The sequence below is a fragment of the Acomys russatus genome, chromosome 11 (genome assembly GCF_903995435.1).
Source record: "Acomys russatus chromosome 11, mAcoRus1.1, whole genome shotgun sequence".
NCBI lineage: Eukaryota > Metazoa > Chordata > Mammalia > Rodentia > Muridae > Acomys > Acomys russatus.
Window position 1 is genome coordinate 40218252 of NC_067147.1, and position 22846 is coordinate 40241097.

General features: G+C 45.3%; 2 protein-coding genes across 2 annotated transcripts; both read right to left on the bottom strand.

Annotated features, from left to right (window-relative positions):
• Positions 1-577: 577 nt before the first annotated feature.
• On the bottom strand, positions 578-19229 carry Ddx21 (DExD-box helicase 21). The gene is made up of 15 exons (XM_051153143.1): positions 19050-19229; positions 16411-16848; positions 13544-13619; positions 12675-12853; positions 11508-11625; positions 10231-10416; positions 9070-9215; positions 8300-8449; positions 7538-7699; positions 6551-6670; positions 5950-6023; positions 3684-3843; positions 2943-3077; positions 1753-1797; positions 578-1326 (listed from the first exon to the last, which is right to left on the bottom strand). Exons 1-15 carry the CDS (start codon positions 19134-19136, stop codon positions 1069-1071), a joined length of 2334 nt encoding a protein of 777 aa, XP_051009100.1. The 5' UTR covers positions 19137-19229; the 3' UTR covers positions 578-1068.
• Positions 19230-22367: 3138 nt separating this feature from the next.
• Positions 22368-22481, bottom strand: LOC127195640 (dolichyl-diphosphooligosaccharide--protein glycosyltransferase subunit 4-like). The gene has a single exon (XM_051153142.1). The coding sequence runs from the start codon at positions 22479-22481 to the stop codon at positions 22368-22370; it is 114 nt and encodes a 37-aa protein (XP_051009099.1).
• Positions 22482-22846: the final 365 nt, after the last annotated feature.

A 22846-nucleotide genomic window follows, 5' to 3' on the forward strand; every position in this document is an offset into this window, starting at 1 on the left:
GAGCCGATTTGGTTTCCAGAGCCCTTTGACGCCAGGTGTTCTGGGAAGGAGGGAAGGGTCCCACTGAAATCAGAGAACGAGTCTGAAGATCTTAGTTGATTCTGATTGTCCTCCAATCCTCTGCACAGAATGGCTAGAAGGCTAGGACCCCACCACTTGAGCTTCTGTGCCAGACAGTTATTACTGGGCCAGATGCTACGCTGAGTTCTTCAGTGCCCTCAAAGCAACAGCTTAAACTTGTAGCTTGTCTTAGGATTCTCTAAGGGTGATAACTTTTCAATGGAGAAGCAGCTTAACAGTAAGAGATCTTCAGTTGTGGCTTAAGATCTAGGCCACTGAGAACACTGTCCCATTCTGCCCCCTAGTAGATAGTCCCTTTAAAAGAGTCACGACTCATGAAGTGGTCACCACTCAAAGCATGCTTCCTCCTGCCTCATCACTTGTGAAGATAAAGACCACTTCTGTGTTCTCAAACACTCTTCAGCAGAGCCACCTGAGCCCCATCTTCCCTTAATTACTTCTTGGTAAATTAATCTTCCAAAAGTAGGGCACAAGCACTTAAATATCATGTATCCAGTCTCATCACCCATGAAAAGATCTACAGACTTCAGACACTTGGGACTGAACTTTAAAAGACACCGGTTCCTATGAAAATGGACTTGTGTATATACACTGTGGAGAATTCACTGGAACACAAGTCACCTAATGCGAAACTGAGTGTGCAGATACTACGGAGCGAATCTACCCTGTCTGCGTCCAGAGCCTGGCACAAACTATTAAATCAGCTAGGTCTGAAATGGCCTTTGAAAAGCATTGCTTAGTATCAAACCTCAGCAGACTCTATGTGTTGCTGAGAAGGCCAGGAGGCCAAGGATTGAGAAGCAAAAATAAACAGCCCTGACTCATTTGATTTTCCAGAGATTAGGGAATCCCTTAGGGACTTTATTTTCTCTGCAAGGAATGGGGGTGTGGGGGTGTGGGTGAGCAAATGATCAAGAGGAAGCCCGAGGGGCTGTGACAGCAGGAAGAGCACCAGAGTCCATAGTGTCAAGTCTCCCCCTGCTCTACTCACTGGCCAAACGCTTTACTGAAACTACGCTTCTGGCCTCTGTTCCCACCTCCTGGTCGCTGTCCTCGGAAGTTTCTATTTCCTCCTCGCTGGCCTTGTCCCCTGAAGTTCCTGCTTCCACCCCGTTGTCCTCTGAAAGCACCACGTCCACCATCCCGCTGGCCCCTGCCTCCTCGGTACCCTTCCAGGGGTCCTTCCAGCTCCGGCTGCTCCGTGGCCACAGCCAGCTGCCAACGTCTTGAGTCGTGCCACTTCTCCTGTGGGCAGAAGGTTTGTTCCATGGTTTTATTAAGTTTGGTGAAGCCACAAAAATTTTTACTTTATCTTCAAGGAACAAGTTGGTAACTAGGTGCTTAAAAAGCTGCTAGTGCTAAGAAAGAGGTCCTGCTTAGCTGTGTGGCGAGAGAGGCAGCCCTCAGTCTACATTTTGAAATTGGCTGCAGCTATCTGAGACAGATAACCTGCCACAGTGCTAAGAAACATACCAACACCAAGCATGCAGGAAGGCATGCGGCACAGAGAAGCAGGGCAGATGCTGGGCCCAACTCCAGGAAGGAGCATGGCAGGTCCAGAAGCAAGGTCACAATAAAACGGAGACTGCTCTGTGGTCCACTGTCACTCTACTTTCAGAATGTATACTGTATGATTTGGGTCTACAAACAATAAAATCTAGAATAATATACCTGTATTTCCGTGACTGCTTCAGTGCGGACATCAAAACAAACTCCCTAGAAATCAAAGCAGGAAGAGTTAACCCTCTAACACACCAATACTGCAAAACATAAAAAACCTAGCAGGTGCTAAGTGAGCTGGAACTCTAGAGCTCGGCTGACACACACTCCTGACAGCCGCGGCAGGAGGGGGAAATGCCCCACATGGATCAGAAGGGTATACGACCGCCTGAGTAGGCACTCCCGGCTATCCCACACTGTGCTAACCCATATTCAGGATGATACAAAGAAAACAGAAAATCATCTTCTATTGCTCATTTCTAGTTTTTCATAATTCAGTTTTCTGTGAAAACATGAGAAACGATTTATAGTTCACTGTCAGATCTTTGATAATAAGCACCTTCCGTATCAGTCACGGAAGTGCCCAACAGCAAACTACTCCAGTAATGACACAGTTTGAGCTAAACTTTATTCACCCAGAAATTTACCCAGCATAGCATTAGGTATCAGTGAGGTGCCAGAGGACTCTGACATTTGTGGGCTGCTCCATGTACAGACAACTCCAGGAACACTGAAGCATTCAGGAATGCAGAGAGGCTTTGCCTTGATAGATCACAGGCTTTGAGGCCTTCCATTGTAAGCAATCAGAGAGAGGGAAAATGCACCAGGTGAACAATGTCCCAAGAACTCTGCCACACAGTCACAGCTTAGTCTTAAGAACACGGTGAAGGGGCAGGTGCTGTAAGCAACCAAGGCATCGCTGCAGAAAAGGGTGCTAGGGTGATGTGTGGCACTGGTAAGCAGAACACGTTTACCCTCAGCTTCCGGAAGTTGGTTCATGGCTTCTGTGATCAGGCATTACCCATCTCATAAGCATCTTCACCTAATCTCAGGCTCTAGGTTTTCTACTTCTCCGGTAATAACGTATCTGCCTCTTTTATTCTCATTTTCCCATAAAGGAAGATTGATATCATAAAAGTTTAGGTGGTAAGATTTTAAGTTTCAAATTTGAATTCAAAATACTGAACCGAGCCCCATTATAAAGCATGGACGTGCAGACAGCGGGGAAGCAGCTGGGTGTCAGGAGTCCAGCACTGTGTGGAGACTGCGGAGATACAGCGTGCCCCAGGCAGAGAGAGGACACATCCTGGTTACCATGCTAACCACCAAGCTAAGCTGAGGTCACTGAGGAGTGTACTCACCAGTTTGTCTTTGAGGAAGACCATCCCCTTCACTTTGGCATCAATGCTCTCGCCCAGCTGCTCCTTAAGTTCTTTCCAAGCATAGCTGATGTTGGGCATTTCAATTGAGCAACGCAGGATCATGGTCACAAAGCCCTTCCGGGAGAAAGAAGCACAAACCCAAGTCTCGAAAAGCAATCAGCAGCACAAGCACTTGCTGTGCTGTCTCACTGGCCCTTTATTTATTATTTACCTTTATTTCCTGTGCATTAGTGGTTTTTGCCTGCATAAATTTCTATGTGAGGGTGTCAGATCTTAGAGTTAGACAGTTGTGAGCTGCTATGTGGATGCTGGGATTTGAACCCAGGTCTTCTGGAAAAGCAGTCTTAGCTGCTGAGCAGTCTCTCCAGCCTCCTTTTTTTAGTTTTTTGAGACAGGTTTTCTGTGTGTCCCGGCTGTCTTCAAACTTAAGAGATCTTCCTGCCTCTGCCTCCCAAGTACTGGGATTAAAAGTGTACACTACCAGGCGCTGCCTAAAACTTTTAAATAAACTTTATTACCCATTAACAGCCAATGTTGTTTCTCCTTCCAATCTACCCCTGGGAAATACTCCTCTACTTTGGTCTTTCTGGTTGTTTTTAATTAGGAAAATGGTAAACACAGCCAGTGCCTTCCCACCTCCTAGAGAAAATGAAGCCAAGTAGGAAGTTCAAATGAACTCTTAGTTTGGCCTATGCCGTTTTATAAAGCACCAACACTCACCGCTTGTGAGTTGATCAAGGAGCGCTGATCGACAGCCGTGGCCCCTGAGATGTGGGCCAGCGCGGCTGCCAGGGCCTCCACCGCTCCCTTCTCCTCGATGAGCTTCTCAGCTGACTGCTTGAAATGGCTAATGGCAGTAGGAGGCACAGAATCCAACAGCCTGTGGTGCGAGAGTGAGCTCGTTAGAAAATCAAGGAGGAGCAGGCAGGGGGATCTGAAGTCCAAGGTCGGCTGCTTTAGTGAGTTCCAGGAATTCTTGGGACAGAAGACACACTGAGATCCACAGTGCATTTATTTGCTTTTATTGTGCTCTTTGGGACAGGGTTTTACTGCGGCTGCCTGGAACCTGCTATGCAGAGCAGGACAGCCTTGCCCTCATGGGCATCCTCTTGCTGGGATTCCAGATATGCAGCACCATGCCCTACACAGGGTTCCTTATGTAGTCTTATGTCCTGAAATGTTCTTTAAAAATAAGTTGTTTATTTATTTATTTATGCAGTACTCTGCCTGCATGCTGGAAGAGGGCATTAGATGACGTTATAGATGGCTGTGAGTCACCATATAGTTGCTGGGAATTGAACTCAGGACCTCTGGAAGAGCAGCCAGTGCTCTTAACCTGAGCCATCTCTCCAGCCCTATATCCTGAAGGTTTAACAAATGCTCTGTATCAGGTTCTTTTGTTTGTTTTTTTGGTTTTTCTAGACAGGGTCTCTCTGTGTATCCTTGGCTCTCCTGGACTCACTTTGTAGGCCAAGCTGGCCTCAAACTCACATCGATCCTGCCTGCTTCTACCTCCCGCGTGCACCACCACGCAGGTTTAAGAACACAGTGTTTGCCAGAGAATGGTCATTGTCTTGGCAATAACAAATCACCATATCTGTATGCTATGCAGGGTGAGCTGGGTGGGCAAAGGGCTGCCACCCTTGAGAACATCTCCTAACCATTACTAATCTGCCTTTTCTTCCTGGTCACCAACCCTGTACTTCCACTTAAAGGAAAACATGCTATAATAAAAAAATCAACCTGAGGCCAGGTGTGGTGGCACACACCTTTAATCCCTGCACTCGGGAGGCAGAGGCAGGCAGATCACTGTGAGCTTGAAGCTAGCCTGGTCTACAAAGTGAGTGCAGAACAGCCAAGGCTACACAGAGAAACCCTGTCTCGAAAAACCAAACCAAGGCAAACCAAAACCCTGAAAATGCTGTTTGGGGAAGGCCCTCAAGCTCACTACGACACTAACAGCACTTTCTTTGCTCATGGACTCCCTGCCTACTCATTACCCTTTCAAACTGGGTTCTCTGGTAGAAACAACTTCCTGAAACCCTGGGTCAGCTGCAAGGGTGACTGACTGACCATAGCACTGGTGCTCTGCCATTCTTCCCTGGATGACCCTATTAGATACGGCTCAAGGGAGACTTCACCTTCCTTGCTCCTGGCCACTGCTCTTCAGGCGACATCTGGTCAGATGCAGTGCTCCATAAAGGTGAAGCCTCAGGTCAGTAATTACAAAGGTGATGGGAAGCTGCTTTTAGGTTCTTTTCCATCTTCACCCCCAATCATTTCCTGATCCCTAAGGCACCATGGCACCATTCTGGGAGTGCCATATTTAGCCATGCCCTGGGGCTTCAGTAAGAGATTGCTCACCGTTCAACTTAAGTGCAAATTGCTGACTTCTGGGGCCCTGTCCTGCATATCACACTCCTATGGCAGTAACTGTATTGCAAGCGCTCTGAGCTCACTATGTACTAGCAGGGCATGTAAGTCACCCCTCAGAAGTATGTGGAAAACAGATTTGTTTTCACAATGTTAATCCTACTCACCCCCAGACTATGATGCACAGGGACCACAGCCAGAAATCCTAAGCAACTAAAAACCCTCAGCCTACAGGATAATTCTACACAATAATACCAATACCAGTAACACCTTCATGCAAAGCAGCTGATCAATCCTTGCTTCTATCAGATTTCATTCTACTACATAGGAAAATAAGTGAATGTGGAATGTTCTCTGTGATCCCACCTAACCAGGCACCAGGTAGGAAATATCCTGAAACTGTCCAACACAAACCCAACTATTGACAGGGCTTCCCGCCCCTGCAGAACAGGATGGCGCAGAGATGAGCAGAAACAAGGATATTTATTCTGTCAAGTGGTCTGTTTTATGATAAGCAACTGTTTGATTAACTCTTTATAAACAGTAAGAAAAGAAACTTTAGAAGTCTAAGAATCAGTGCTGAAACATACCTAGGTGATGGCGGACAACATACCTGATGGCATCTTTGCTGGAGGCTTTTATTATTTCTGTTGCAGAAGGAACACCTATCCGTTTAAATTTAATTCCCTACAAGAAAACAAACCAATTTTATGGCTCTACCAAGATTAAGTAACTTTTTTCTTAAAACTACCAAATAAACCACTTTCTAGTCTATGTGGCAGCTGCCAAGTGAAGCCCACTCAAGTGCAGGGGCTTCCTCTGAGAGGAGGAATGATCAATTCTGTAAGGAAAGCTAGTCTCGCAACCCTACCCTTACCCCAAAGACAGGGTCCCAAACCCACAGTAATCCTCTTGCCCCTCAAGTGTTGTAGCTCTATGAACCACACACCCTGCTCCCTTCCTCTTCCAATGCTCCTTCCCACCATGCCTTCCCAATACTCTCTAACCTCCTGAAGTAATTCTGGTCGTGTCACTCTACTGTCTAAAAATTGTCTTCCAAATATAAGAAACGTATCACCTTTTTCAAATGCAAGTTACTTAGCAAGCCTTCTACCATGGAACAGAAAGAAAATGGCTTTCAGCTTTGAACCCAAAGGCTGACACTGCCTTCAGATCTTAGCATGTGTTGAATGCAACTCAGGAAATCACTTTACCGCTTTCTGCTCCACTTGTGCTAACTGGTACTCTTCTTTGTGCTGATAAAAGCAGATGCAAACCCCTGTCCTTCCAGCTCTGCCGGTCCGCCCCGAACGGTGAATGTAAGATTCCACATCCTATGGAAACCAAGTGCATGAATGATATAACAGAGATTAACTGGGCAGACCTCAGTGAGTGAAACCAACTGCCTAGGAGTCTCAGACCTTCCCCAACAGTGGTCCCTATGCTGTGTGTAAACATCCTCAGGGTGTGTGTGTTTTTAAGCTTCAAGTGGCTGCAGCAAAGTATTAAAACTTATTTTAGTAGCCAGGCATCGTGGCACATGCCTTTAATCCCAGCACTTGAGAGGCAGATCTCTATGAGTTCGAGGCCAGCCTGGTCTACAAAACGAGTCCAGGACAGCCAGGGCTACAGAGAAACACTCCTTGAAAAACAAACAAACAAAAATTTATTTTAGTACACTCAAGTCTTCTTAAAAATTTGCTCACAAAGTTAGAATGTTTCTATTCACAATAGAAGGACAAGGAACCAAAAGATAAATGGACAAGGAATATATAGGCACAATGAATTTTACTACATCATGAAAAATTAAATGATGAAATTGCAGGGAAATGGAGAAACCAACTTAGAAGACCGAATTCCTCCCTCCTCTCTAAGCCAGCCAGCCAGCCTATCTATCTAGCCATCCATCCTGACTTTGTGCTAGAATCCAGGAAATCAGAAAAGGGCCCATGAAAGGCTTTAATCAAAAACAGGGAGTCTGCTAGAACACACTACCATGAAGGTGGCAGGGTAAGTACTGAGGGTAGAAGGTGGAAAAAAGAAACAGGAAAGGAGTAGGGGCAGACATCTAAACACATATGCCTAAGTCTAGGACAGCCAAGGCTATACAGAGAAACTCTGTCTCGAAAAAAAAAAAAAACACCAAACAAAACAAAACAAAACAAACAAACAAAAAACCCAAAAACAAAAACAAAACTTACCTTTGGTGGGCAACTTTGAACAACCAGGTCAACCTCAGGGATGTCTAACCCACGCGCAGCAACATTGGTTGCAACCAAAACTCCAAAATTGCCATTTCGGAAACCTTTCAGGGTGATTTCCCTTTGCTTCTGTGGAATGTCCCCATGTAAAGACTGGGCATCCTGCCAAAGAAATAAACTGACGTAAGAATTCCAGACCCAACAGGCCCAAAGGGCTCAATTTCAGAATACTCCTGGAAGTATTACAAAGTGAGAAACAGATGACTTCTTACATGTGTTTCTTTTTTTTAAATTTTTTATTTATTTTATGTACACGAGTGGTATGTTTGTGTGTACACCTTCAGGCCAGAAAAGGGCATTCGATCACATTACTCATGGTTGTGAGCCACCATGTGGTTGCCAGGAATTGAACTCAGGACGTCTGGAAGAGCAGTCAGTGCTTTTAACCTCTGAGCCATCTCTCCAGCTCCCTTACATGTGTTTCTTACACGGAAAAAAAATCTTCAAACTGTCTGCAACCTTCAGTTATCATATCAACCATTTCTAACTGTACTCTCCAAAGTGTGACCACCCAAAAGTGACTATACCTACTCTGTAAATAGTTTTACAGGTGAACCACCAACCCAGACCAATAAAGGAGCTTCTCTAATAATAATCTAACACAACCGGAAGCCACCGGGTGATTGAAAAACAGAAGGGAAGTAGAGTCCAGGGTGAAGATTTACTGATGACCCAGCCTCTTCAGGCACAAGAAGGACCAACCTGCTTTATGCATGTGTTCTGTGACAGCTCCTGGGCATCCTTCTTGGTCTCACAGAAGATGATGGTGCGCCCTTGGTGACCGCTGTACACTCGGATCACATCCCCAATAACCGCTGCCCTCTCACTCCAGTGACACTTAATCGCCAGGTGCTTTTAACAGAAGAGACATTTAGTAAAGCCCAGCTGGGACATTACAGCTCCCTTCTTCATGCTTAAGTCTAATGTCTTGGGACAGGAAGTAAATGCAGGCTGTAATGGCTGTCTGCTGCCACCACTGCTTAAAGGGAAAGAAGGAAACTAAATAAACCAAATTCAAGAGCAATGTGGTCTATCCCCAGGCCTTTCTCCAGTGTCTACATTCTACTATAATCAGGACACTATTTTCCAAACTCCTGTGGGAAACCAATAACGAACAAGAGTCCCTTCATCCACTTAAAATATAACCTGTAACAACTACTGTTCAGGCCTGCTCTTGGGTGAAATGAATTCATCTAGGTACCGGAGCCTAAGATGAAACAGATTCAAGATGATGCTTCAGTTTGCTCTGCTGCCCTCTAGTGGCTATATTTGTTTATCAAATGACTCTGCAATCAGGCTACTAGATGGTGAAATCTTGAAAGCACAGATACCATACATAAAAGAGAAATATGTATTTATTTGGTTCTGCATAGGGACTTAGTATTTGTCTGGAAAGAGTTTGTATTTGCTATTCTTAAAACCACCAAACAGGAAATTTAATACTAATTCCGGCAACTAAATGAATCATTTACCTCCACAGTTATGGCTGCTTTCTGAGTCTTTTTACCAATCAGGTCCACCTGTTCGTATGTAGATTTCATGTATTTCTTAGCAACATTAAATACCCAATGAGGGCAAGTTGCAGAGAAAAGCAATGTTTGGGGGTTGTCTTCAGAATCTTGGGGGAAAAAGAAGCCAGTGTGAATAATCCACGCAAGCCTGCATCCACAGCACCCCACCTCACCTGACCTCCTGGTGCACCACCGTTACCACCAACTGCTGTCCGTTAGCCATGCATCGAAGACACAAAAATAAAAAGATGCCAAAAACTCCCAACACACAAAAACTGAAACAATCTGTCATAGTAAAGAATTCCTAAATGATGCAAGTGTGTGGAATCCATCTATTTTCTAGCCTTTGCTCTGTCCCACACAGGAAATCTGCCCCATGAAGGAGGCCGACCAATCCTGGAAGTCCAGGTACCAGCAGCATGGACCTCTAAGTAGGCCATGAAAAAGCTTTCAGTTCAATCCTCTACATCTACAAAAGATCCCCAATGTATCTGCTTATCTGGGCTTAGAAGTACTATTCTTCTCAAAGTTCTCAAAGCACCGAAGAGTGCAAGCTGACAGACCCAGCTCAGTGCACTGTAAGCCAAGTCAGTAGGAGACAAGCATTGCACAACAGCTCCAGCTACTGCAGAACCCTCTAGAGGGATAAAGGTGGAAAGAGGCAGATGGTAGAGCAAATCACTCAAGGGAGTTCAAATCCTAACAGGTAACTTATACTTAGTGCACACACACCAGGGATAAATACACTGAAGGCTGCTGGCTGGCAGAATAGCACGTTTTTCTTTTATTTACCCAAGTTTTCATCTATTATATAACAAATCTTCTTTCGATTTCCAAGTTAAAACAAAAACTTTTTTAATTCCAAGTTTGAGGTAGGTGGACGGTGGTGTGCACTTTTAATTCCAGGACTTGGGAGGCAAAAGCAGGTGGATCTCTAAGTTCGAAGCCAGCCTGGTCTACATAGCAAGTTCCAGGACAGCCAGGGCTACACAGAGAAACCCTGTCTCAAAAAAACAAAAATAAATAAAAATCCCATGTTTTCCCAAGTAAGTGTCCTTACTTATCTCCTGGAAGACAATTTCCCCACAAACCTTCGATCTGCTTCTTAAATTTGGGGCTCACCTTTCTTATATGCCACACATAAAATTTCTTCCACTTGCTCAGCAAAACCCATATCCAACATCTGGTCAACTTCATCCAGGACAACATGTTTAAGTTTGGTGAGGTCTAGCTTGCCGTTCTGCAGGTGGTCTTTAATACGACCTGGGGTCCCAACCAGGATATCAATCCCATTCCGCATTCGTTCAACTATAAAACATCAACAGAAAGAGTTGCCTTGCTTTAAAATTCCTTTTATCAGCATGGAATATCCACCTAAATACACTCAGCCTAAACTATTACTAGACAGCTACAAAGTAATATGCTGTAAGTAATGACAGTAACAACACTGAATGAAGCTGCATCCACTTCAGTGGGAGAGCACATGGGAAACACAGGGCCAGTGTACTAACACACCAGGACAATGTCTAGATTTCACAGATCTATAATCTTAAGACAAAAAGAAACATTATTTTATCTTGTTTTGAGACATGGTACCAATATTAAGTTCAGAATGCTCTTTTTGGGGGGGGGGGAATGTGTGTGTGTGTCTGTGTGTGTGTGTGTGTGTTTGAGTCGGGATTTCTCTGTATAGTCTTGGCTGTCCTGGACATTTGGTAGACCAGGCTGGCTTCAATCTCACAGAGACCCACCTGCCTCTACCTCCCTGAGTGCTGGGACTAATGGTATGCATCACCATGCCTGGCTCTTTCAGAATGCTCTTGAAGTCAACTGTTTTTCCTGCCTTAACAAATATGTCACTCATTATGTATGGCTAAGAAATAAGAAACTTCTGTAGAGTGACTGGGTGTAAAAGGTCAAACACTCTAATGAGGTACAGACACTGGGAACGTGGTACTAACTCACTGTGCCTAATCTAGAGGCAATAAGAAGGCCTTTTTTCTTTTAAACTGTGTTGCCACTATAGTTAGGGATTATACTAGGCAATCTGTATTATTATTTTTTAATTTTTTACTTATTATGTATACAGTGTTCTGTCTGCATGTACATCTGCATATCAGAAGAGGGCATCAGATCTCATTACAGATGGTTATGAGGTACCATGAGGTTGCTGGGAATTGAGCTCAGGACCTCTGGAAGAGCAGCCAGTGTTCTTGGCCTCTGAGCTACTTCTCCAGTTCACTTTATATTATTTAATACAACTTTACAAATAGAAAAAAGTCAGCCAGGACCCTGCTCTTCCCCATCCTTACACAACAGGCAAGAGAGAAACCCTGAAAATGTGATGAAGATAGTCTCCAAGATGAGGAGGCACCCAGAATGTGGCGCGCTTTACTTACTTTGTCCACCATAGGGAGTTCCACCATAAAAACAAGCCACTGACAGCCTTTTTGTGATGTCACTGAAGTCTTTGCTCACTTGATTTGCTAGTTCTCTTGTAGGGGCAAGAACCAGAACCTGAAAGAGAGAAGCACAGACTCTCAGCATGCTGGGCAGTACCTGTTTCTCAGCCACTGAAGAACTCACAATGCCCATCAGCCTACTCACCTTGACATAGTGAAACACTTATCACGTGCTCCACAGTAACCATCACGCACTATATAAAATCACAGGAACACTCATACAGCCCAGGCAGTTCTAAGAGCCTGTGATCACACCCCTTACAAGCAGGTGTCCAGATGCTCACTACTCCGGAGAACTAGGTGGAGAACTACAGAGTTCCAGGAAAATGACCTAGAGGAGCCACACTGACGTTAACTGATGCTCCAGTTTTCCCTGGCGCCTTATGCGCTACAAAGTACTTTCTACTCATTTTTCTGACTTAATTCTCAACAATCTTTTTTGGGCAGACATTAAAGAGTCAATGATTGAAGTCCGTGGGCCAATGGAGGCCACGCTTGGACTAAACTACAGAGGGCAGAGCCCAACACTTGTTGACAGGGTCTTCTGCACTCACTGGGTTCATTCTGGGTAATAGCAAAAACAACGATGCAGAAGCCAGTTGTGGTAGTACACGCTTTACAGTGTCAGCACAGAGGCAAAGGCAAGTAGGTGTCAGTGAGCTACAGATCAGCCAACTCCACATAAATAAATAAATGCCCAGGATCAAGTCTATGAGCCCCATGCACACCAACTTTTTTTTTTCTTTTTTTGGTTTTTCAAGACAGGGCTTCTCTGTGTTAGCCGTGGCCATCCTGGACTTGCTTTATAGACCAGGCTGCCTCTACCTCCTGAGTAGTGGGATTAAAAGCGTGCACCACCACGGCTGGTGTACACCAACATTTTAAAGGGAATGTGCACATTAGTAAGTAAGGGTAACACCCACAGGGCAGCTTACAGCAATGAACACACAGAGCTGATACCCACAAGCGAGAACAATCACCCCAGCCCACGGTCAGATAAATTCAGGGCCACACGGACCTTGGAGGTAAGCAGCATGTGCAAACCAAGCCCACACGGCCTTACGGGAGCTGGCCTTGAGCCTGTGATGAGCTCAAGATAGTTACCTGAGGGGCTCGGCCTCTCTTCCTGTCTTGTAGCCCACCTTGAAGCTTCTCAATCAGAGGGATGGCAAAGGAGAATGTCTTCCCAGTTCCTGTGCGCGCCTGGGCAATTACGTCTTTCCCACTGTACACGTGGTGGAATGTCTTGGCTTGTACAGGAAACAGGAAGTTCACTCCACGAGCTGTGAACAAATCACTCATTTCAATTACCATTGCTTTTTGTTTTATTTTGTGTTAGGGATCAAAGAGGTTTTGTAAAACGCCAACCCCACCTGAAACACACTCATACCTGTGATCCTACAGAGGTAGGGAACTCTACCTCCCCCACCCCACCCCTTTTTTGTTTTGGTTTTTTCGAGACAGGGGTTCTCTGTGTAGCCTTAGCTGTCCTGGACTTGCTTTGTAGATCAGGCTGGCCTTGAACTCACGGAGATCCGCCTGCCTCGGGAATTCTACCTTTTCACAAACACCTACAAAGTCAGGGTCAATGAATAATCCTCCTGACTGAAAATTATTGTTAATAACCTAATTATCATTGCAATAGTGTGGTTGTTACTTGTGAAGCTCATGTGAACCTAAGAGTCCAGGAGGCTCTGTGTTCCACACCGTGCTGTGCCGGGGAAGAACCTGGACCTCCTCAGCTCGTTCACACAGACCACAGGACCCAAGGCATCCTGGTGACATTAACCTCAGGTGGGAGAGGACGACAGAGACCACAGCAGAAGTGTATCAATCACCATACTTCCGAATGAGCAACAGTACAGCCTGATCTGTAATGCACAGGTCTGCTCCTCTGTAGCATTGATGCCTACAGTAAGAATCGGTCTCCATGCACCACACAGAGTTCAAGTTATGATGCTCTGGAACCTCACCTTTCAGAAGCTTGACAGTCTCTTCAGATATGGGAAAATTAGAGAAAGCTCCTTCTTTCTGCTCCAAGGGTATTTCCTATCAAAACAAAAGACCACAGAAATCGTTAATCTAGGTGCAAGGGAATGCAGGAAGCCTCTGGAGAAAGAGAACAGTTCCGGGGTAGAGGCACTTGCCGCCACAGCCTGATGACTGCATCTGATCAGCAGAACCCTCAGGGTTTCCAGGGAACCAACGCCACAAGTTGTCCAAGCTCCACACACATGCCATGATATATGTACCAGCCATCCACAAAAACTTTAAGACAAAAGAGCCCATCTAAACACATCAGTTTAAGAACGAATCAGAGTGGGCTGGAGAGATGGCTCAGTGGTTAAGGGCACCGATTGCTCTTCCAAAGGACCCTGGTTCAAATTCCAGCACCCACATGGCAGCTCACAACTGTCTGTAACTCTAAAGACCTGACACTCTCACACAGACACATATGCAGGCGAAACACCAATGCACATAAAATAAAGGTAAATACATTTTTTTTAAAAAAGAAAGAAAACTTAAAACAAACAAACAAACGAACCAATCAGAGAGGGGCTGGTAAGATGGCTCAGTAGGTAAAAGCCTTTGCTGTCCAAACCTGACAACTGAGTTCAATCTTCAGACTCCACCGTGGGAAAAGGAACAATTTCTGAAAGTTTTCTCTGACCTCTAGATACACACCTGTGTGTTCTGTGTGCTGTACAGCGAGTTCAAGGCCAATCTGAAATATACACAGGAAGACCCTGCCCCAACCTGCCTTGATGCCTAATAAAGCGGCCTGGCATGTGCCTTAATTCTTAGCATTTGAGAAGCAGTATAGGCAAATCCCCACGAGTTTACCTAGTTTCAGGAATCACAGTGAGATCTCATCATTGAAGGAAAAAGAAAAAGAAAGGGGGGGGGGGGATAAGAAAAGCAATAAGCCAGGCAGTACACACTTTCATCCCAGCACTTGGGAAGCAGAGACAGGCGGACCTGAGTTCTTGTAGAGGAAGGACCCAGGTTCAATTTCATGTGTAACTTCCGAGACTCTTGATTCAAATGAGCAATAGGTGTGCACACACATGGTGTACATGCATACCAGTACATGCAGGTAAAAACACATCAACTTTTTTTTTTTAAGTGAGAACGAATGGTTACCATAAAGTATTAATATAGCTTAAGTTTAAGAAGAAAAACCAAATGTTTGGGGAGGTGGCTCAGTAGTAAAGAACATTTGTTACTCTTGCAGAAGTTCCAGGTTTGATTCTGAACACCCACATGGTGGCTCACAACCATCCATAACTCCAGTTCCAGGGGACCCAAGGCCCCTGTGGGCACCAGGCCTAAACAAGGCCCACATATGCACATTCAAGGAAAATATCCATACACATAAAAATAAAATAAACTTAAAAATGTAATTCAAACATTTACTAGAAAAGGAATGAAGAAATCAATTTCTAAACATTTATGTTACATGCATCATATAACTATTAAATACACTTAACATTTTAAGTAGGAGAGTGCTCATATAGGAATGGAGAAGGCAGAATACACTTCTGTCAATGGTATCACTCTGCCTGACTTTTTCAAGTTGTGTATGTACAATGTACTGTAAGGAAACATGAAACCACCAACCCACTGCCTCTCTACCTGTGAAGTACTTGGTAGTTTACCAAGAAGTTCAAATTCTAGGAAGTGTTTTCCTTCAGGGTAAAATTTCCAATTCTCTGGATACTTTTCAGTCAGGGGGGGAAAAAAAAAAAAGTAAAATCTGACCACGAACCTTTTCCTTTCTTGAGACTGGTTTCACTGTGGAGCCCAGGCTGGCCTGGACCTCCGAATTTTCCTTCCTCAGCCGCCATGGTACTAGGATTACAGGCGTGCACTAATACACCCAACCAGGGCTGTTTTTCTTAAGTTTGTGGACAATTACAAAATCTGTGTCAGAGTGGACTTTTAGTCTTGTTTAACATTAAGTAATTCAATGGCCAAGAAAAAAAAAAGTCATATAGTTTGCACACCTTATTTTGGTGGTTTAATGGAATCAAAATTCCTGGGACCAAGTGAAGCAGATGTAACTTTTCAGCTGCTTTCAGACTTGGCAAGTGGAGCAAGGCTTCCCCTGAACTTCAGCATACCAGCTCATCTGTAAACAGTGTCTTAACATGATGGGATACAGCTTTTGTTTATTTATTTATGTATGGGTGTTTTATCTGCATGGCTGTGCACCACATGTATGCTGGTGCCTGTGGAGACCAGATGTCAGTCAGACCTTGCTAGGACTGGAGTTATATACAAATGTGAACCGATGAGTACTGGGAATTGAGCCCAAGTCCTCTAAAAGAATAACTCTGCCATGCAGTGGTGATGCACACCTTTAATCCCACCCCTGGGAGGCAGAGGCAGGCAAATCTCTGGGTCCAAGACCAGTCTGGTCTATGGAGTGAGTTTCAGGACAGCCAGGGCTACACAGAGAAACCATCCGGGGGGATAGATTGACAGGGTGGGGATATAACTCTGTACCTTGTAGCTTGCTACCCACCCCAGAGAGGGGCTGACATCAAATTTCCTTCTCCCATTAAAATAACATGTATGGGTTCAACCTCCACTACCCAAACAATTTTAAAATGTTTACAATTATGTGTACTAATCACACATTTCTCTGTAGCAATCAAACACAGCCTACCTCTCTATACAACTTTGTCAGCTGGCGGGACAGCTCACCCTCAAGCCTGACAATCCAAGTTCAACCCCCAGGACCCACACAGTGCACGGAGAAAACGATCGCCTCCAAGTGCTGTTTACGCATACACACCCCATAATATGAAAAAACAGAAGGGAAGCTCAGCCTTACCTTTTCTGTCTCACTACTACTTTCTTCACCCAGAGCTTCACTGGAGTTGGCATTAGATTCCGAATGAGAGAACCCATTCTTCAGCTTGGGGCTTTTCTCCCCAGCATCTCCATTTGCTTCCTTCCCTTTCTTCGTCTTCTTGGGCTTAGGAGAGTCAGCCTCTTCTTCAGAAGGCTCCTCGGACTTGCTTTCTTTGGTGTTAGCAGAGGCTGCCTTCTTCTCGAGGGGCTCCCTTTTCTTCTTGGAGGTTTTGGCTTTAGAAGCAACGCCATCTTGCGGTGCCTCCTCCGGCTTCTTGGCCTTCTTGGATTTAGGGGGATCCACGTCATCTTCAGATGGCTCTTTCTTTTTAACTGCTTTAGCTTTGGAGGAGACAGCCTCTTCCATTCCTTCGGTGGCTTCTTTGGTCTTTGATTTGGGCTTCTCTTTTTTAGTTTTCTAGAAATTAATAAAGACACAAGCACTGAACAAGGCTGCTATACTTGTATAAGATCCGTCGATTCTGGATCATTTGAGGACTATTTACAGTTATGAAGAACACAGCTCTGGACAATTCAACTATATAAATTAAAAATCAACCCTGAAATTATACACACATAGCTAGCATGAAGTTGAAAGCAAGCAAGGTGGGGGTTACATGGAAGGGCCTGGAGGGAAGAAAGGGAAGGGAAGCAATGATGTAATTATAATTTTTAGAGACAGGGTCTCACTATATAGCTCTGGCTGTCCTGAGAACTTGCTCTATAGAGCAGGCTGACGTCAAACTCAGAGACATGCTTGCCTCTGCATCTTTGGATTAAAGTACCAGGATTAAAGGTGTGTGCTACTACATCTGGCTTAGTACCATCTCTTAGTTAAATGGAAAGAATTATACACCAATAGACATAGTAACATGGGGGAATAAAAGAATTCTAAGTAACTCTTCAGTTTATACTGGCCAACCGTTATAAAACTGAATTTTCCTATAAGAGATTTTAAGGAATCCCGCAAGGCTCTAAACTGCATACTACAAAGATGACCAAGAGCTCCAAGGGGCAAAACGCTTACCCTGCAGGCATGAGGACCTGAGCTGACTGTGGTGGAGCATGCTGTTGCCCTCCAATGGAGCGGGGAGCTAGTCAGCTCCGGTAAATTAGGGGTCCAGATTCAGAGAGAAACTGTGTCCCAAACAGAAACAGAGTGGCAAGCCCCTTTGGTGGTGGCACACACCTTTAATCCCAGCACTTGCAAGGTAGAGGCAGGTGGGTCTCTGAGTTTGTACCCAGTCTTGTTTACAGAGAGAGTTCCAGGATAGCCCCAGGGCTACATGGAGAAACCTTGTCGTTAACCCTACCCCCAAATCCTCCCCCCCCAACACACAAAAAAAGAGTGGCAAGTGATAAAGAAGCCCATGCAACATTGACTTCTGGCTTCCACACATGCAGCGGCAAGCAGATCCATCCCCACACAGGTATACACACACTAACAGTGGCCAAGCAGTGTCCAAAGTTAACTATAAGAGAAACAGAGCTTTATATGTCCTCAGACAGATGATCTCAAAAGCAGGTTTGTCATCCCTCCCTCAATTTCTATATGGTAAAGCACTCGAAATTTGTGCTTCAAAGGACAAAATGGATTCACCTAAAGACACCATAGCTATCATTCTCATATGTAATACTTTACTTAAGCATATAGCTCACATTACTTAAAACTGGTACCAATTAGTGGTCCAGCACCTGCCAGCACGTGAGCCGTGAGCCAGCTGACCAAGGTTTGGTCTCTGGTACCACAAAAAACATCTTTGAAATAATAAATTCCGGATAATCTCTTCGCCCCACGAACACCTGTTACATGTGAAAAATAGCCAGGAAGTCGAGATCGGAACATAAAACAGTAGTCAGGTCCCTCTTTTCTGACTTCAGCGTCCCACAGCTGAACACGCGGATGAAAACCGGGAACGCTGTGCTCTCTGCGGTTCCCACCTAACCCAAATAATATTGCCGTTTTTTGAAAGGCTCTTACTTTCTAAAAGCCCCCAGGACAGCAAAAATCTCAACGAAGTCGTAAAACACAGGAGATGAGAGCTTTCGCTCCCTGCTACTTTGATCATTAGAGACTGTCACAAGTTAGGTCTTTTCATCCAAGGAATTAAGAAGGGACAAGGCGATTTTAAAAGTGCTCACACAAGCTGGGCAAGGTGGCGCACGCCGTTAATCCCAGCACTCGGGAGGCAGAGGCAGGTGGATCGCTGTGAGTGCGAGGCCAGCCTGATCTACAAAGTGAGTCCAGGGCAGCCAAGGCTACACAGAGAAACCCTGTGCTCCCCCCCAAAAAAGTGCTCACACTGATCTTTTATATAATAGGGTGTTCCCTTAGCCTAACTTCAATTCCACACATCCGTCTGAGCTATAAATACTAAGAGGACCTCGTTTTCTAGGTTTGGTTTTGTTTTTTAAGGTGGGAACCTTGTCACTGCAGATGCCGCCCATGTGCGCAAATGTCAGGCCATGCTTTTTGCGGCTCCAGTGCCCACTGTGACGGGATCCGCAAACCTCTTCCGCACTCTCAAGCCGGGCCAGGCGGCTCGGCGTGTCACAGGGGCCCGCGGAGCAGAGGGCCACGCGCTCCCGGACCGCCGCGCCCCGGGGCCCCAGTCTCACCTTCTCGCTTGGCTTCGGCAGAGTCCCCATGCTCTCCTCGGCTGCGTCTGATGCCAACCTGGACTCACTGCGGAGCTTTCCCGGCATTATTCAGATCGAGCTGCTCAGGCCTACCGGCTTCCTCAACCGCGTGCAAAGGAGAGAGAGAGAAAGTGGACCGCCTCTCCGCCGGGCCTATTTCATCACTTCCGTTACGGAGCGCATCCGGCGGAAGCAGCGTGCTGCGGGGAGGCTGCAGCTCGCGCTGTTTTGCTCAGAAGAGGTGAGTGCGCGTGCAGAGTGGGTATGCGCTTCCTATTCTAACTATAGCTAGATTCCTACCTACCGGCCCTGTGAGATAAACACGCCTAGCCGGCTACAACTCTAGTGCGATGTTGAACCTGACCCTGCTGCCTTCACTTCCCAAGTCTGGGATTACCGCCACATTTTTCCACGAACAGAAGTCGTGCAATATGTATCTTTAGTCACCTGTGGAAAACTGATAGAGGGTGACAGACGAACCCAGGGACCAGCGTGATCCCTGGAATCTAGAACCGACTGCGCACAGTTGTTCTTTCACACGTGCACCTTAACACCCATATACATGCCGCACAACAATATGAACTTCAAAAAACAAAAACAGATTGGCAGAGTGATTAAGGGTGCGCACCACTAATCTCAGCACTCAGGAGAAAGAGGCAGACGGGTATCTAATTTTTTTTGTTTCCTTATGTTTCTTTTTTAAAAATATTTTTTATTAATTTATTCATATTACATCTCAATTGTTTTCCCATCCCTTGTATCCTCCCATTCCTCCCTCTCTCCCATTTTCCCCTTACTCCCCTCCTCTATGACTGTGACTGAGGGGGATTTCCTCCCCTTGTATATGCTCATAGGGTATCAAGTCTCTTCTTGGTAGCCTGCTATCCTTCCTCTGAGTGCCACCAGGCCTCCCCATCCAGGGGACGTGGTCAAATATGGGGCACCAGAGTTGGTGTGAAAGTCAGACCCCACTCTCCACTCAACTGTGAAGAATGTCCTGTCCATTGGCTAGATCTGGGTAGGATTCGAAGTTTGGGTATCTAAATTTAAGTTCACCCTGGTGCAGTTTAAGGCCAGCCAACCAAACGATGTGATCTTTTTTTTTTTTTTTTGGTGGGGGGGCGCCTGTTTCTGAGACAGGGTTTCTCTGTGTCAACTCCTCCCATACTCCTCCCACCCCCACCCCACCCCCAAAAAAACCAAAAATGTTTCAGAAAAGTCTGGTCCTTTATTCATGTGTGCACTTTACAACTTCCAGAGCATTCCTATCGGATGTGAGATTCGGACATCCAAATCTTGCTAGCTTTCATGGGCCATAGAACAAAGGTTCTCAACCTGTGGGTCGCAAACCTGTCACATTGTGCAATCTTTTCAAAGAGTCATATATCATAAGGTTCATAAGCAGGTCGTGGTAGAGGCAGTTGAATCGCTGTGAGTTCGAGCCCGGCCTGGTCTATCTACAAACTGAGGCCAGGACTACACAGAGAAACCTTGTCTCGAAAAACAACAACAAAGGGTGTTCTGCCTGCAGGCCAGAAGAGGGCACAAGATCTCATTGTAGATGGTTATGAGCCACCACCATGTGGTTTCTGGGAACTGAACTCTTAACCTCTGAGCCAGCTCTCCAGCTCTTCCACTTTTATGTGTGTTCTGGGTATAGGACTCAGTTCTTCAGGTTTGTATCATGAGGTTGCAAGCACCATAATGGCCTAAACCATCTCACCGGCCCTAAGAATGTTTTTCATGGATCCATTGTAATGTTATGCTAACTTTGGGAAGACAACAAAGTATAGTGGAAGTAGTTACGGATTCAAACTCTTGAGTGTTGCTGCTTTGGACTGTTGGGTCTGAGGTAAGTCTCAGTAGGCTGGAAATGGAAAATGTTCCAGAAGTAATATTTTTGTTTTGTATAGTCCTGGCTGTCTTGGAACTCACACTGTAGACTGGGCTGGATTTCAACTCAAAGATCTACCTGCCTCTTCTTCCTGAGCACTGGGATTAAAGGTGTGTGCCACCGCACCTGGTTAAGCTTTTTTCTGGTTGGTTTTTTTTTTTGGGGGGGGGGGTTGGGATTGGGTTTGGTTTTTTTAGACAGGGTTTCTCTTGTAGCCCTGGCTGTCCTGGACTCACTTTATAATCCAGGCTGGCCTCAAATTCACTGAGATTTGCCAGCCTCTGCCTCCTAAGTGCTGGGATTACAGGTGTGCACCACCATGCTCAGCTGGGTTTTTGTGTGTGTGTTTTTAAGTTTATTTTATTTTACATATGTACACCTACAGGCCAGAAGAGGGCATCAGATCACATTATGGATGGTTGTGAGCCACCATGTGGTTGCCAGGAATTGAACTCAGACCTCTGGAAGAACAGACACTCACTGCTCATGGTTCCTTCCTCAATCTCAACTCTTACAATGCTATCCTTGGTTGGATAACTGCATTTATATTGAATACAACTTTATTGTTCCCAAATCTGTATCTTTGCAAGAAATCTTAGGCTTTAGACCTGTAAGATAAACTGCCCATTGTTTCTCAGACTCTCACAGGGTTTACTTAATATTAAAATGTAAGTAACAGCCAGGGGTAATGGTACACCTTTAATCCACCATTGGGAGGCAGAGGCAGGTGGATCTCCGAGTTTGAGACCAATCTGATACCACATAGTGATATCCAAGACAGCCAGAGCTATGTGGAAAGAGAGACCTTGTCTTTAACACACATACAGATGGGGCTGGAGAGATGGCTCAGAGGTTAAGAGCACACTGCCTGCTCTACCAGAGGTCTTGAGATCAATTCCCAGCAACCACATGGTGGCTCACAACCATCTAGAATAACATCTGGTGTCCTCTTCTGGCATGCAGGCACACATGCAGGCAGAGCTCTGTATACATAATAAACAAATATATACATTAGTAAATCTTTAAACAAATGTCTTTAAACACCACACACACACACACCTGAATTAATCATATCTTCACTACTTCCCATTAACTTTACTTCCTCTTCTTGGTATTCTTGTTTTTGTTGTTTGGGGGGACCACAAAAAATATATACCTGTAATTTTGTATTGGGGGAGCGAGTAGAAGAGAAAGCAGCTCCTTTACTGGGCCCTATTCAGTGGCAGTTTCTTGTTCCATAGGGTTAAGCAAGCCTGTAGGAAATAAAAGTTGCTTGGAAAAATCCAGGTATAGTTGCCTTGTATGCTGTCATGAGTAGGAAAGATGAAGTGTAAAGGCCCCTCACATCCTTCATCTTGCCTCAGACTATGTCTAGGAACCATGGGGCAGAGAAGGTGCTACTTTCATTCTTGCTTGTTAGGATTGTTGACTGCTACAGAGTGATAGAGAACCTCGAGCAAGAAAAGCGACATGCCCAGCATTTTGGGGAAGATGGCAAGCTGTATGTCCCTGATCATCCTGACCAGCTCCACTCGGATTCTGACGCTACCACCACACAAGCTTTGTTTCTGTCTTGCTTGTTTTTCAGTACAGGATTTCTCTGTTATCCGTGGCTGTCTGGGAACTCACTCTGTAGATCAGGCTGTCCTTGAACTTGTAGAGATCCACCTACGCCTGCCTCCTAGTGTCAGTTGGTATCCTATCTTAATGACAAAAATCTTGGTTTCCTTCTGCCATTCATCTTCCAGTCCAACCAACAGTTGAGTCCTAACAATGCCATCTCCTAAAAATCCTCTGTAATTTACCCTTGTCCTTTGTTTCTTGACAGTTTCGCCATGTAGCTCTGGCTAGCCTGGAATTCCAACTATGCAGACCTGACTGG

Bases quoted from the DNA above. Each gene is read 5' to 3' on its own strand.
- Ddx21 (XM_051153143.1), bottom strand. From the start codon at position 19,136: ATGCCGGGAAAGCTCCGCAGTGAGTCCAGGTTGGCATCAGACGCAGCC. The intron at 9,216-10,230 runs GTGAGCCCCAAA...TTTTCCCCCAAG, and splicing joins ATGTGTGGCATATAAGAAAG to ATTCTGAAGACAACCCCCAA. The intron at 1,798-2,942 runs GTGAGTACACTC...TTTGATTTCTAG, and splicing joins TCTTCCTCAAAGACAAACTG to GGAGTTTGTTTTGATGTCCG.
- LOC127195640 (XM_051153142.1), bottom strand. From the start codon at position 22,481: ATGATCAGGGACATACAGCTTGCCATCTTCCCCAAAATGCTGGGCATG.